This window comes from Microcebus murinus, chromosome 17, assembly GCF_040939455.1.
Source record: "Microcebus murinus isolate Inina chromosome 17, M.murinus_Inina_mat1.0, whole genome shotgun sequence".
NCBI lineage: Eukaryota > Metazoa > Chordata > Mammalia > Primates > Cheirogaleidae > Microcebus > Microcebus murinus.
This window is the reverse complement of record NC_134120.1, coordinates 15252367-15263027: the sequence shown is the minus strand read 5'-3', so window position 1 is coordinate 15263027 and position 10661 is coordinate 15252367. Positions and strand designations below refer to the sequence as shown.

The 10661-nt window shown below is 52.0% G+C and overlaps 1 protein-coding gene across 1 annotated transcript; it reads right to left on the bottom strand.

Annotated features, from left to right (window-relative positions):
• Nucleotides 1-487: 487 nt before the first annotated feature.
• Nucleotides 488-4670, bottom strand: RAX (retina and anterior neural fold homeobox). The gene is made up of 3 exons (XM_012745461.2): nt 4382-4670; nt 3829-4082; nt 488-979 (listed from the first exon to the last, which is right to left on the bottom strand). Exons 1-3 carry the CDS (start codon nt 4668-4670, stop codon nt 488-490), a joined length of 1035 nt encoding a protein of 344 aa, XP_012600915.1.
• Between the last annotated feature and the right edge of the window lie 5991 nt (nt 4671-10661).

The window sequence follows — 10661 nt, the reverse complement described above, 5'->3', positions numbered from 1 at the left end:
CGTCGGGGCGCGCTTAAACAGGGTCAAAACCAAAACAAACAAATCTTTTAATTCTCCTTTGAAATACTTTGAAACTACTTATACAAAAGTTCCTCAAATTCTATTTTTCCGCGTCTCCTTCCGCCTTGTTATTGTTAGCTGGGGGCTCCAAGCCGCCTGGGAACGGTCAAGTTCAGGAGCTTTGGCCGCTTTGGCCCCAGCGCCCGCGGGGATGGGAGCGGCGCGGCCAGCCGGAGCCGGGAGCCGCTTCCCCGCCAGCTGCGGGGCTGGTGGCTGAGGGGACAGTGGGGTGGCCAGGAGCCTCCGCAGGCCTGAGGGTTGGCCTTCCCCCTCGTGCGACAGGCACAGGTGCGCGTCCCTGACGGAGGCCTGGCCGCGGCTTGCAGGCGGGACGGGAAGAGAGTGGCCGCGTGGGGGGCCCCGGGAGCGAGGGCGAGGGTACGACGCGCGCGGCCCGGGTCGGCTCCCAGGACGTTCCCCAGCGCCCCTAGAGGGCCTGCCACGGCTTCCCGATGGCCTGGATGTGCTCCTTGGCTTTCAGGCGCAGCGCCGCGATGCTGCTATTGCGCGGGTCCGCCTCGTCCAGCGGGAACTTGTCCCCGAAGCCGGGCCCGCACGGGTAGGCGGGCGGCGGCGGCCCGAGAGGCTGCAGGCCGGGGCCCAGCGGCGGGGAGTTCAGGAAGGGCGGCGGCGGCGGCGTGTAGCTGGCGGGCAGGCTCTGCGCCGGCGGCCCGAAGCCCGGCAGGCTCTGCAGCGCCGTGGCGCCCCCGCCCGGCAGCGGCGGCCCGAGCCACGACTCGAGCGGCAGCGCACCCCCCGCCGGCCCGCCGCCACTGCCCGGGCCAGCCCCGAGGGGCGCCAGAGTCGTCGAGGGTGGGGAGCAGCTGAAGGAGAGGAGGGGCGAGTCCTGTAGCTTCATGGAGGACACTTCCAGCTTCTCCTGCCGCCGCCACTTGGCCCGTCGGTTCTGGAACCACACCTGCAGGAGGGAGCAGAGCGGCGTCGGGCAGCAGCGGAGGCTTGGGTCACGTCACCGTCCTGCTCCAGCGCAGCCCGGCTGGCTTGACTCCCCCACCCCCCAAATAAACCGAGGCTCGACTATTCTGCACCTACCGAACAGAGCTGCCAATCTTCCTTCCACCCTTGAATTCTTTCTTTTCCATCCTGTTTTTTGCTTTTTGTCGCTACCCCCCCTCCTTTTTTTTTTCTTGCCTCCTCTGAATCTCTTTGTCCTATCCTAGTCCTCCGTGGCATTCTCACCCTTTTCTCTGTTTATCTCACCCCTGGCTGTGGTTGTATCTGTTTCCAACTCCTGGTACAGAGCAGGTGCTCAGAAAAAAAGTGAATTTAACTCTGCAATTGGACCGTAGGACTTTGCAACCAGATCTCATCAAATTTCTATGACCTGTTAGTTGGCAGCCCTCCTGACACTCCGTTTAGACTTTGCTTTCTGTCTGCATTGAATAGCTCTTGAACGCTGCTTCTGGTCTCAGACTTTATGTGCTTTACCTAGCCTTTATCTTTATTATAAACAGAGGTATAAATAAATACTGCTAAGTAGAGTAACTTGCAGAGTTGGATGTTAAAATACAGCTATTTACACGGATTACTGGTTATGGATAGCAAGGTAGAACGAGTGGGCTTATTTTACCCCAAGCATATTTGAATTGCTGCTTTAATAAGATTTTTATTTCACTGATATCTGTTTAGTATTTCCAATATTTCTTATAAATGACTTTCAAAGATTACAATTGTTCAAGTTTATTAGATCTACTTTTACTTTACGGAGTTAGTTTTGACATTACCCTCGCATGTTACTAGCTCAATGACAAGTTTTCTTCTTCTTCTTCTTTACATATAGAAAGTCCTTGCCAAGAGTGATTTCAAGTCTGATTTCTTCCAATGAACCTTCATTACTGATTTGATAAAAGCACCAGAAAGGGTGTGATTAATGTTTCACCACCAAGTTCCACCCTCGCAAGCAGAACAGAGAGAACCAAGTTAGTTTGGTGGAGAATACAAAAGAAGGTTGGTGAGACTAGTGGCATCAGTGCTATATTATGAAGGGAAGTGGGGAAACCAGTTGCAACCTCAGAGGGGAGAAAGCAGTTTTGAGCCAATAATGGAGGCGGGGCAGGGGGAGAGCTCCTAGGGAAAACAGCACCCTAGCACCTGAGCAGAGCAGGGCAAGTGTGGGAGGGGCTGGAATTTGGGAGAAAAAGAGAAACACCAAAAATGTAAGCACCCCGTCCCTTCACAAGATATGTTCATCTGCATATCTAAGGCCCTGAGTCTCCCATAAGTATTAGATATTTGCCAACAACAGTGAAAAGAGCAACACTGGCGTGGGAAGGGCTCTGGTCCTACTGCCTCCTCGGCTTCCCTGCCTGTTCTACTCCAACCACGGGCTCCCACCCTCCCCATCAGCTATAGCCTTCAGATCCAGGATCCAGCGTCTCACACCTAAGGATTGGGACAGTCTATTACAGGGATCTACTGCTGTCCTCAACATGGGAGGAGACCCTGCCTCATAGCCCCATCATCTGATTACATCATAGTCATGTGTTAAGAACAGCCATAGGCTGGGTGCTGTGCTGGCCCTGTGGTCACAGAGAAGTCACGGACACTGTTCTCAAGAACCTCACAACTTAGAGGAGAAGCCAAAACAGCTGAACGAGTAAAGAGGGTGGGTTCAGTATGAAGGGTGTCTGCTTTGCCTGGATTCTGTAGGGCCCTGGGAGGCTTTGCCTCTCCTCTTTATCTTTCTCTCTCCCTACTGCACCCTTCCTCCCTTGAAAGCAGGCGCTAAAATTTCCACCCCTTCAATGAAATCACTGCAGCTTTACTGCCCCAAATTAGGAGAAACTGTACTGTCCCTGCTAGGTCCTGAGTCAAATTAGGCAACTATTTTTCAAAACCATAACTTTTACTCATTACTTTCAACCCCTAAACTAAACAGAAAAGACAAACGGCAGGAGCTTCTCCCCTTTTACTTTTAAGACATGGCTAAAAGGCCCCAAACACCTGAGTATCCTCGTTTTCTGGAAATCTAACCTATTACACACACACAAAAATCCCATCTTAGTCCCACTGCCTTTCACATGCAGTGAAATTTGTTCCCAATGTCTCTCCTTCAGGCCTCTGTAAACTTTCCCAATTTGGAAATCCTCCCAGATTTTTCACAGATGACTAGCAAATATTTAAGGCTTTCAAATATTTTAATGATCAGGGATTAAAGATAATTCAGCTTTAATTAAAGCGAAAACCCCTTTACGATAAAAAAGAAAAGGCCTCTGCAGCGCGAAGTTTGGTTGGATGTGCACCAGAGAAGGAAAAGTCAGTCTCTTAAACAAATCCACCAAAAGTTTCAACGGCGAGGTACCCAGGCCCCTCGCAAGGAGACGGGGTTTTCGTCCTGAACACAGTGTGCGCAGCTAGTGACGAGGGCGGCATTTGGGGCCCCAATGTGGTTGCCCCCAGCCGCTGCCCATGCTCTCTTTCCACTCAGCACCCTCCCCCAAGCCCCATCCTGGCCGCATCTTAGGAACTGCCACCAGGTCATCTCGCAAGCCATTCCCAACTCCACTTTTTAGTTTAGAAGAGGATGCCGCCCCAAAGGACAAATGATGCTACTCACTGGAACAAACAGCCTGAAGGGTGGTGCATGGGGGACATCGAAGGTCTGTGACGCTCCTTTGGGGCTCGGAGCGTGCCAAGTAAAGGAAGTACCATAATAAATGCGTGGACGCCCGGGAATTTGGGGGAGCACTGGCTGCAGTTTGGGCCTCAGGCCCTCCCGGTTCCCCGTCCCTCCTCTGGGCGCTTTACCTGGACCCGGACCTCCGGTAGGTTGACCTTGCCAGCCAGCTCCTCGCGGCTGTACACGTCGGGGTAGTGGGACTTCTCGAACGCGCGCTCCAGCTCGTGCAGCTGGTACGTGGTGAAAGTCGTGCGGTTCCTCCGGTGCTTTTTCTTGGGCTGCTCCTCCTCCGACAGCTTTGTGTCGCTGGTGGCTGGCCCAACGGGCAGCCCTGGGCTCGGCCGGGCTTCCCCGGGCTCCTTGGGGCAGTAGGGGCGAGGGGCTGGGGCGACAAGGCCGGGAAGGGTCAGAGACACTCCCCGCAGCATCCTGTGGCCTAATCCGCCTTGGCGCTGGCCAGCATGCTCTGAGGTGGCCGGGGGCGGGGTGGGGGCGGGGTGGTGGTGAGGGCTGCTATGGGCCCCTACGTTTTTTGCTAATGCAAGTTGGAAGCCCCCGCCATGGACAGCCCCCAAACCCGCACCAAGGTGCCTTAAGAAAAGTTAAGTGAGGGGCGCCCTCTTGCAGAGCTCCTAAACTTGGGCGCCCAGAGGGCCAGGCAGCAGCCCAGTGCGCACTCACCTTCGTACTCCGGGGCGGGCGCTGGGGCCGGTGGCGGGGAGGGCTCGGCGCCTCCACCGGGCGCCTTGGGGCAGGCGGGCCGCGCACCCAGCCTCCTATCCCGCTCCTTCGCGCCCCGGGAGACCCGCTCCGCCGGAAAGGTGCCTAGGATCCCGTCGTCCTTGGTGAAGCCCAGGATGGCCTCGATGCTGTGCAGCCGCGAGGTGCTCGCGCCCGGGCTGCGGAGCATGTGGCCGGCGAGCGAGAAGCTCCCGTCGGCCATGGCGGGCGCGCAGCCCGGCAGGTGCATGGGGAGCGCCGGGCGGCGGGAGGGCGCTTTGGAGGCCGAGAGAAGAAGCTCGAAGTGGGCTGTTCCCAAGTGGCGCCCTGCACTCGACGGGGCCCGAGCCTAGGTCAAGCTCGCAAGCGACGCCTGACCGGGCTGCGCACGCTGGGGTGGGCAAGCGCTCCGCTCCGGGTCCCTGGAGGAGTCAGCGGTTCGGACTCGGGTGGCTGGGGCTCCGGGCGCTAAAGGCGGGGAGCCCGCTGGCCCCCGGCTCCTCCCCTCTCGCGGAGGACCCAGCCCTGCTTCCAGCCCCTCCCCCAACAGAGGGGCGGGGTCTTTCCCCAGCCAGCCCAGGGGTCCTCGCCCAGTGACCCCCGGCGGCTCTCGGAACATTCCCCTCCCACCTCTCGATCCCTTTTAACCACTACCAGCACGCTCTAGGGACCAGCGCTGGGATGTTGACAGACCCAGGACCTCGATCGCGCCCTCTACCCCCAGTCCTGCCTCACTGGGGTCCACGCCTTAGGGCTCGCCTCTCCCCTTGGGCTTGCCTCCCCCCATTCGTGCTTACCCCTAACGCAGACTCACCTGCTTCCTGGGACTCACCTACCGCCACGAGCTTTTCCCCCACTCCCCGCACACACACCCTCGCTCACTTCCCCGCTGGGCTGCCCCTGGCCAGGCGCCCCTAGAAGCGCCCAGACCCAGCGAAGGCTCCCCAGCTCTGGGGCGTTGGAAGCAGTCCTCATTCCTCCCAGTTTGAATTTCCCCCCCTCTTCCAATCCTCCCCACCCCCGCACTCCGCTCTCACCTCTGTGGTCCGAAATCCTGGACGTCGCGCACAGTTTGTCAGTATATACCTGTTTTAACGGCTCCTCCTTGTCCCCTCCGACTTGAGGGCAGCCTCCCTCACTCCAGCGCCCGCCCCTGGAGGCCACGGGCCACTCGTGCGCGCAGGTCCGGTGACCTCCAGTGCCCGATCGCCCTGCGGGAGGCTGGGCTGCCCGAGTCGGACCCGCTGCCCTAGCCCCGCAGGAGCCCCGCGTGGCGTTAGTCCCTCTCTCGGTCTCACGGCCCTGGAAGGACACGGTCCTTTACTGATGTGCGGCGCCGCCTCGCTCCCCACCCCGCACTTCTCCAGGCGGCGGCGAAGACCCTGCGCGGACGACTGGGGACCGACCTTCGCCCGGGGAGGGGGGCTCGCGCTCCCGAAGGGTTACAGGTGTAATCCGCCTGCGTTTCTTTCCCTTTGGGGCCCCTGGAGGCTTCCGTGGCCCAGAGCGACTCAGTCTTGCGGAAGGATGATTTGTGAGTGTGAGTGTGTCTCACGGCCCGCGGTGGCACCGTGAACCCTGCGCCCCTCAAATCCGAGCCAAGACCCGCGGCGGACGCCCAGCCTTCACTGAACTGCTGGCCAGGAACGTGAATTAAAACGCTTCCCTAAGAGCCCGAGGACCTAGAGGACCACATTCCTAAAATCGCAGTGGCGCGCCGATCTCCAAGGCAGCGGCGTCTTTATCTCCACCTTTCGTTTCTCGCATTCAGACCAGCGTCCCCTCCGAGGGCCCAGCGCTGCCGAGGGCGACGTCGCGGGCGTCAGACAACAAAGGGAGCTCAACGTCCAGGCCGGGAGACAAGTCGAGGGAATAAGCAAGGGAAAAGCACACATCCTCGGATTTTCCACCTTTAAATTGGTGTTAGAAAGACATTTACAAAGGACAAGTGAATACATTAAGGGTCGTTAAATGGTTAATTCTCCGTGATGGAGGGGTTCATTACACTAATGGCTCCATCTTTAATAAAACTATGAAAAGGTAAACTAAAATAGCAAGCACGTAAGTTTGCAATAGAGATCGAGCTGATTCAAGTCAGACATTATTTTTAAGAAAAAGCTACATTAATGAAAAGTAACAGCAGTTTATAGTTTTCAGAATCCCTTCACGTTCTTCTTATCCTCTGATTCTAACCACCCTGGTGATCAGGTGGTCAGCACAGATGTATTGGTCTCCGTTTTACAGGCGAGGAAACTGAGGCTCAGAGTGGTACAGCTAGAGTGGAGGGGTCCGGGCTAGAACTCAGACCAGCTGACCAGTTGTCCAGTGTTTTCTGCCAGCAGTTCATTGGTAATTTTATTGCGGAGTGTGATCTTTTTGAAAAGAATCGAAGCACATCTTAGCTCTGGCTGTAATCCTGCCCCGAGACTGAATCGTGCATCTCAGGGGCTGAGGTAGAGGCAGTTTAGCTCCCTGAAGAAATGAAGTCAGAGCCTGCAGAGAGTGGCCTTTGGGTGTTGGCGTCCAGGGCGACTTAAGCCCTCAGGAGTTTCCCGGCAGACCAGGCGAAGCCGCTTCCAGCCCTTCCTCCGGCTTTCTAGCCTGTCAAAGGCACTGCACCCCAAAACGCCTAGTGGTACCCGGGCAAGTTCTGTGGTCCAGTTACATACACCAGGTGGCTGAGGTGTGGAGGTGTTGGTGACCAGGGGGCAGCTGTAGGGATAATTAATTGGTACGTGTTGTTTCCCCTCTGACTGAGAATGCTTTTTATGTTAACTTCCCCAATATTAAATTGATCTCTATAATCACCGCCAAACAAAGAGTGGCAGCATTTTCTTAAGCTCCTGCCCACACGCTATTAAGGGGTTTATGGCCTTGTTTTCCAAAGTTAATTCCCTCTGGGACTGCCCAGGTCCTCCTAATAGGTCCAGGTGAGGTTAGCTTTTATTTACTGTTTATTTCAGAGTCTCGGGAGAAAAGCAGAAAAGACTTCAACAGCCACCGGAGAGGGCCCCGGGGAAACAGGGCAAAGCAGGACAAGGGGAGGTTGGGGCTTCCTTTGTGCCGGACATAAAGAGCTAGTCAGGACTATTGTGAGCACCGAGGAGGGTACTCCAAGCAATCAGCTGGGGGTCATTGTTGGGGGCTAATCTACATGTGTATTTCCCAAGAACTCGATTAGGGAAGATGAATGGACTGGGCCATGTCCCTAATTCTTCTAGCAAGAAGCTGCATTTTTCCAGCAGTTATGGCCCATGCATAATCAGGCCCGCTTCAGCAATAGCAAGGAGCCTGGCTTCTGAACTCCACCTCTGTTTAATTCATTAATTCATTAGATGGATCAAAGAAAACTCCCTCCTCCCATCTCCCACCTGCAGGCTGACCTTAGACTGAGCTAAAGCCCCACTAAACTTGGAATGGTTCAGAGACACACGTTTCCAGAAGTGAGGAAGCTATAGTATGAAGCAGCTCCTTTATCTTGGATAAATGCAGGAGGTCCCATTTCTGGGAGTGTTCTAGATGGACTGTTTCACGTCCAACACTCTCAGGAGAAATGGACAGCTATAGGGTGGGTCCCTGTGCATTGGCTGGGGAAGGAGGAGATCCCAGTGACTTACAGCCATTTGGTCACAGCCTCTAGTAATTTCACCTCTCTGCGGTGATTTATGTTTGGGTGGAAAATGTCTACTGAAGGGCCTATAGGAAATCACTTCATAAAGTGTATAAAATCAACTCAATTGTCAACATGTAGGTTATCCCTTTAGCAGATATATTTTAATCCTGGAATAACTCCACCTGTGGCATACCATACTTGGGGACCATGTTCTCCTACTAGCTGATACATGTGCAAGGAAGGCAATTTATCTTTAGTTTTAGCCAGAACGAAACACAACTTATATAATCATTAGACACACACACACAAATACACACAGTGATGTTGAAATTCAACTGTCAAGAGTTAAGGATATACATGATAAGACCTATTATTTATTGAATGCTACCTAAATGCCAGCAGGTATGTGCCATATTCTTTTGAGTACTTTACATGAATTACCTAATTTAGTTCTCATGATAACCCTATGAGGTAGACATTATTATTTTCCCCACTTTACAAATAAGGAAAGTGAGACACAGAGAGGTTAAGCCACTTGTCCAAGGTCACACAGCTGGTTTCAGGTGGAGCCAGGATTTGAACCCAGGTGTTTTCTTCAGGAATGCATCCATCTAACCACCATGTGTGTTCCATTATGGTGTATGTATGCATATATGCACTGTTAATTCTCCAGAGGCTATAAAAGAACTAGCAGATAAATTAAAGCAAGAAAATTTAGGAGTCAAAGATAACAGGAACAATATAGTTCAGAGTAATGTGGCAGTGGGAATGGTATGATTGATAGTTTATAATTTATTAAGTCAGTTACAATGATGACAGATCTACTTACAAAATAAATTAAGTATACCATTCAACTTTCCGAGGATGTCTCATAAAGTTTAGGGAATTCTTCCTGTTCCCAGAGTTCCAAGTCACTCTCAGTAGTTCATGAACAATATATTTCTAAACATCTAAAATATATCTTTAAGCATCTACCTATGATGCTATGAATTCTCCTCTATATTGCATTATGTATTGTACGTCACGGGCAAGTTGCTGACAATAATTGCAAAAAAAAAATCTCTTTAGTACTGAAATGTGTTGTCCAGAGATCAAATGCTTGTTCCTGTCACTATCAGATCTTCCTAATTGTTGAAATTCTTTCCTACTTGAAGCACCACGGAAGGTATATCATAAAAACGTTCTTAGAGGTATTTATAAGAAACCCCATTTTTACAAGTAGGCAACTAATAATGACTATCTTTGGCCACTGTCATAAATATATGACCTTGGCATGGAGGATAAACCCACTTCCTATGTATCAGTTTACTACTCAATATGACAATCTGAGTGTTCTCTAAATTGAAACAAATGTTAATATAAGGGTACTGTAATGAATAATAACCCAGTCTCGTAATTGTGGCCAAAATACCATAAACCAATGAAGAGATGGGCCTCATATAGGCATTTCTGGCTCGACTGAGAGCTCTCTCAGATGAACATACTGGAAGCAAACATTGCATCTCATCACAAGATGAAACGAAGAACAGTTGGGAGCTGTTGTTTTCCAGCAATAATACCTTGTCTGAAAGGCTTCCTTTTATGTAAGAATAGGGGCCACAGCCCTCTGCCCACCATTCAGCAATTAGCAAGAAGTCTGTCCTCCTCTGGCAGTCTTCTTGTCTCCCAATTACAGTATTTTTGGAAACAACACTTAACACTAGTCTCCCGTTTAGTCTCCTGTTATTTCAGAGGGTTATAAGTTGCAGATTTAGAAGGCGAACGTTGGTGATTATCTGTTCTATTATCTCATGTTTAGCTCCCACTTCTACTTGTTAGATGTGAAAATGTGTGGGCCCAGGGAAAGTTAGTGATTTGCCCAAGGGGAGACAGAGCGTTTGTATTAGGGCTTGGACTAGATGCCAGGTCTGGACTCCCAGGCTGTGCACTGCGCCATTCTGGCTTTACCACCGCCATGCTGAGCTCTCAGGCTCATACACTCAGATGTCCCATGCTTGTAGTTAGAGTGAGTGTGCCTGAATTCTAGAGGAATGTATTTGTTGTACAAACACAGTGAAGTTAGTCCCTCATCATTTACCAACCCAGTTATCTTGGTCCTGGGCTTGCTTTCACAACTGATAAAAGTCCAAGTAGCCTCTATGTAAGAGAAAAAATGCCCTGGGAAATAGATTTTGGGCGAGTTTTGGCAAACGACTGATAGTCCTATCCATTAGTGTGCTATTAATAGAAGCAGCCCCCATTGGCTTGTGAGAGCTGTTGGTTAGCATTTTTTTCCCAGCTCTGAGTTCAGTGTTTCGCATCAGCAGCTTGAAATCAGCCATGGTGGGAGTACTTTCACAACACAAATAAGCAAACACTAAAATTCAGGGCATCTCTCTCTCCACTAGTTGTTTTTAAACATTTACTAGCACACCATTGCTCCTACTTCATTAAAGAATGAATACATCAGAAAGTGATTATTATTAAAATTAGGCTGGGCATGGTGGCTCACGCCTGTAATCCCAGCACTTTGGGAAGCCAAGGTGGGAGGATGGCTTGAGGTCAGGAATTTGAGACCAGCTTGAGCAAGAGTAAGACCCTGTCTCTATAAAAAATAGAAAAATTAGCTGGGCATGGTGGTGCATGCCT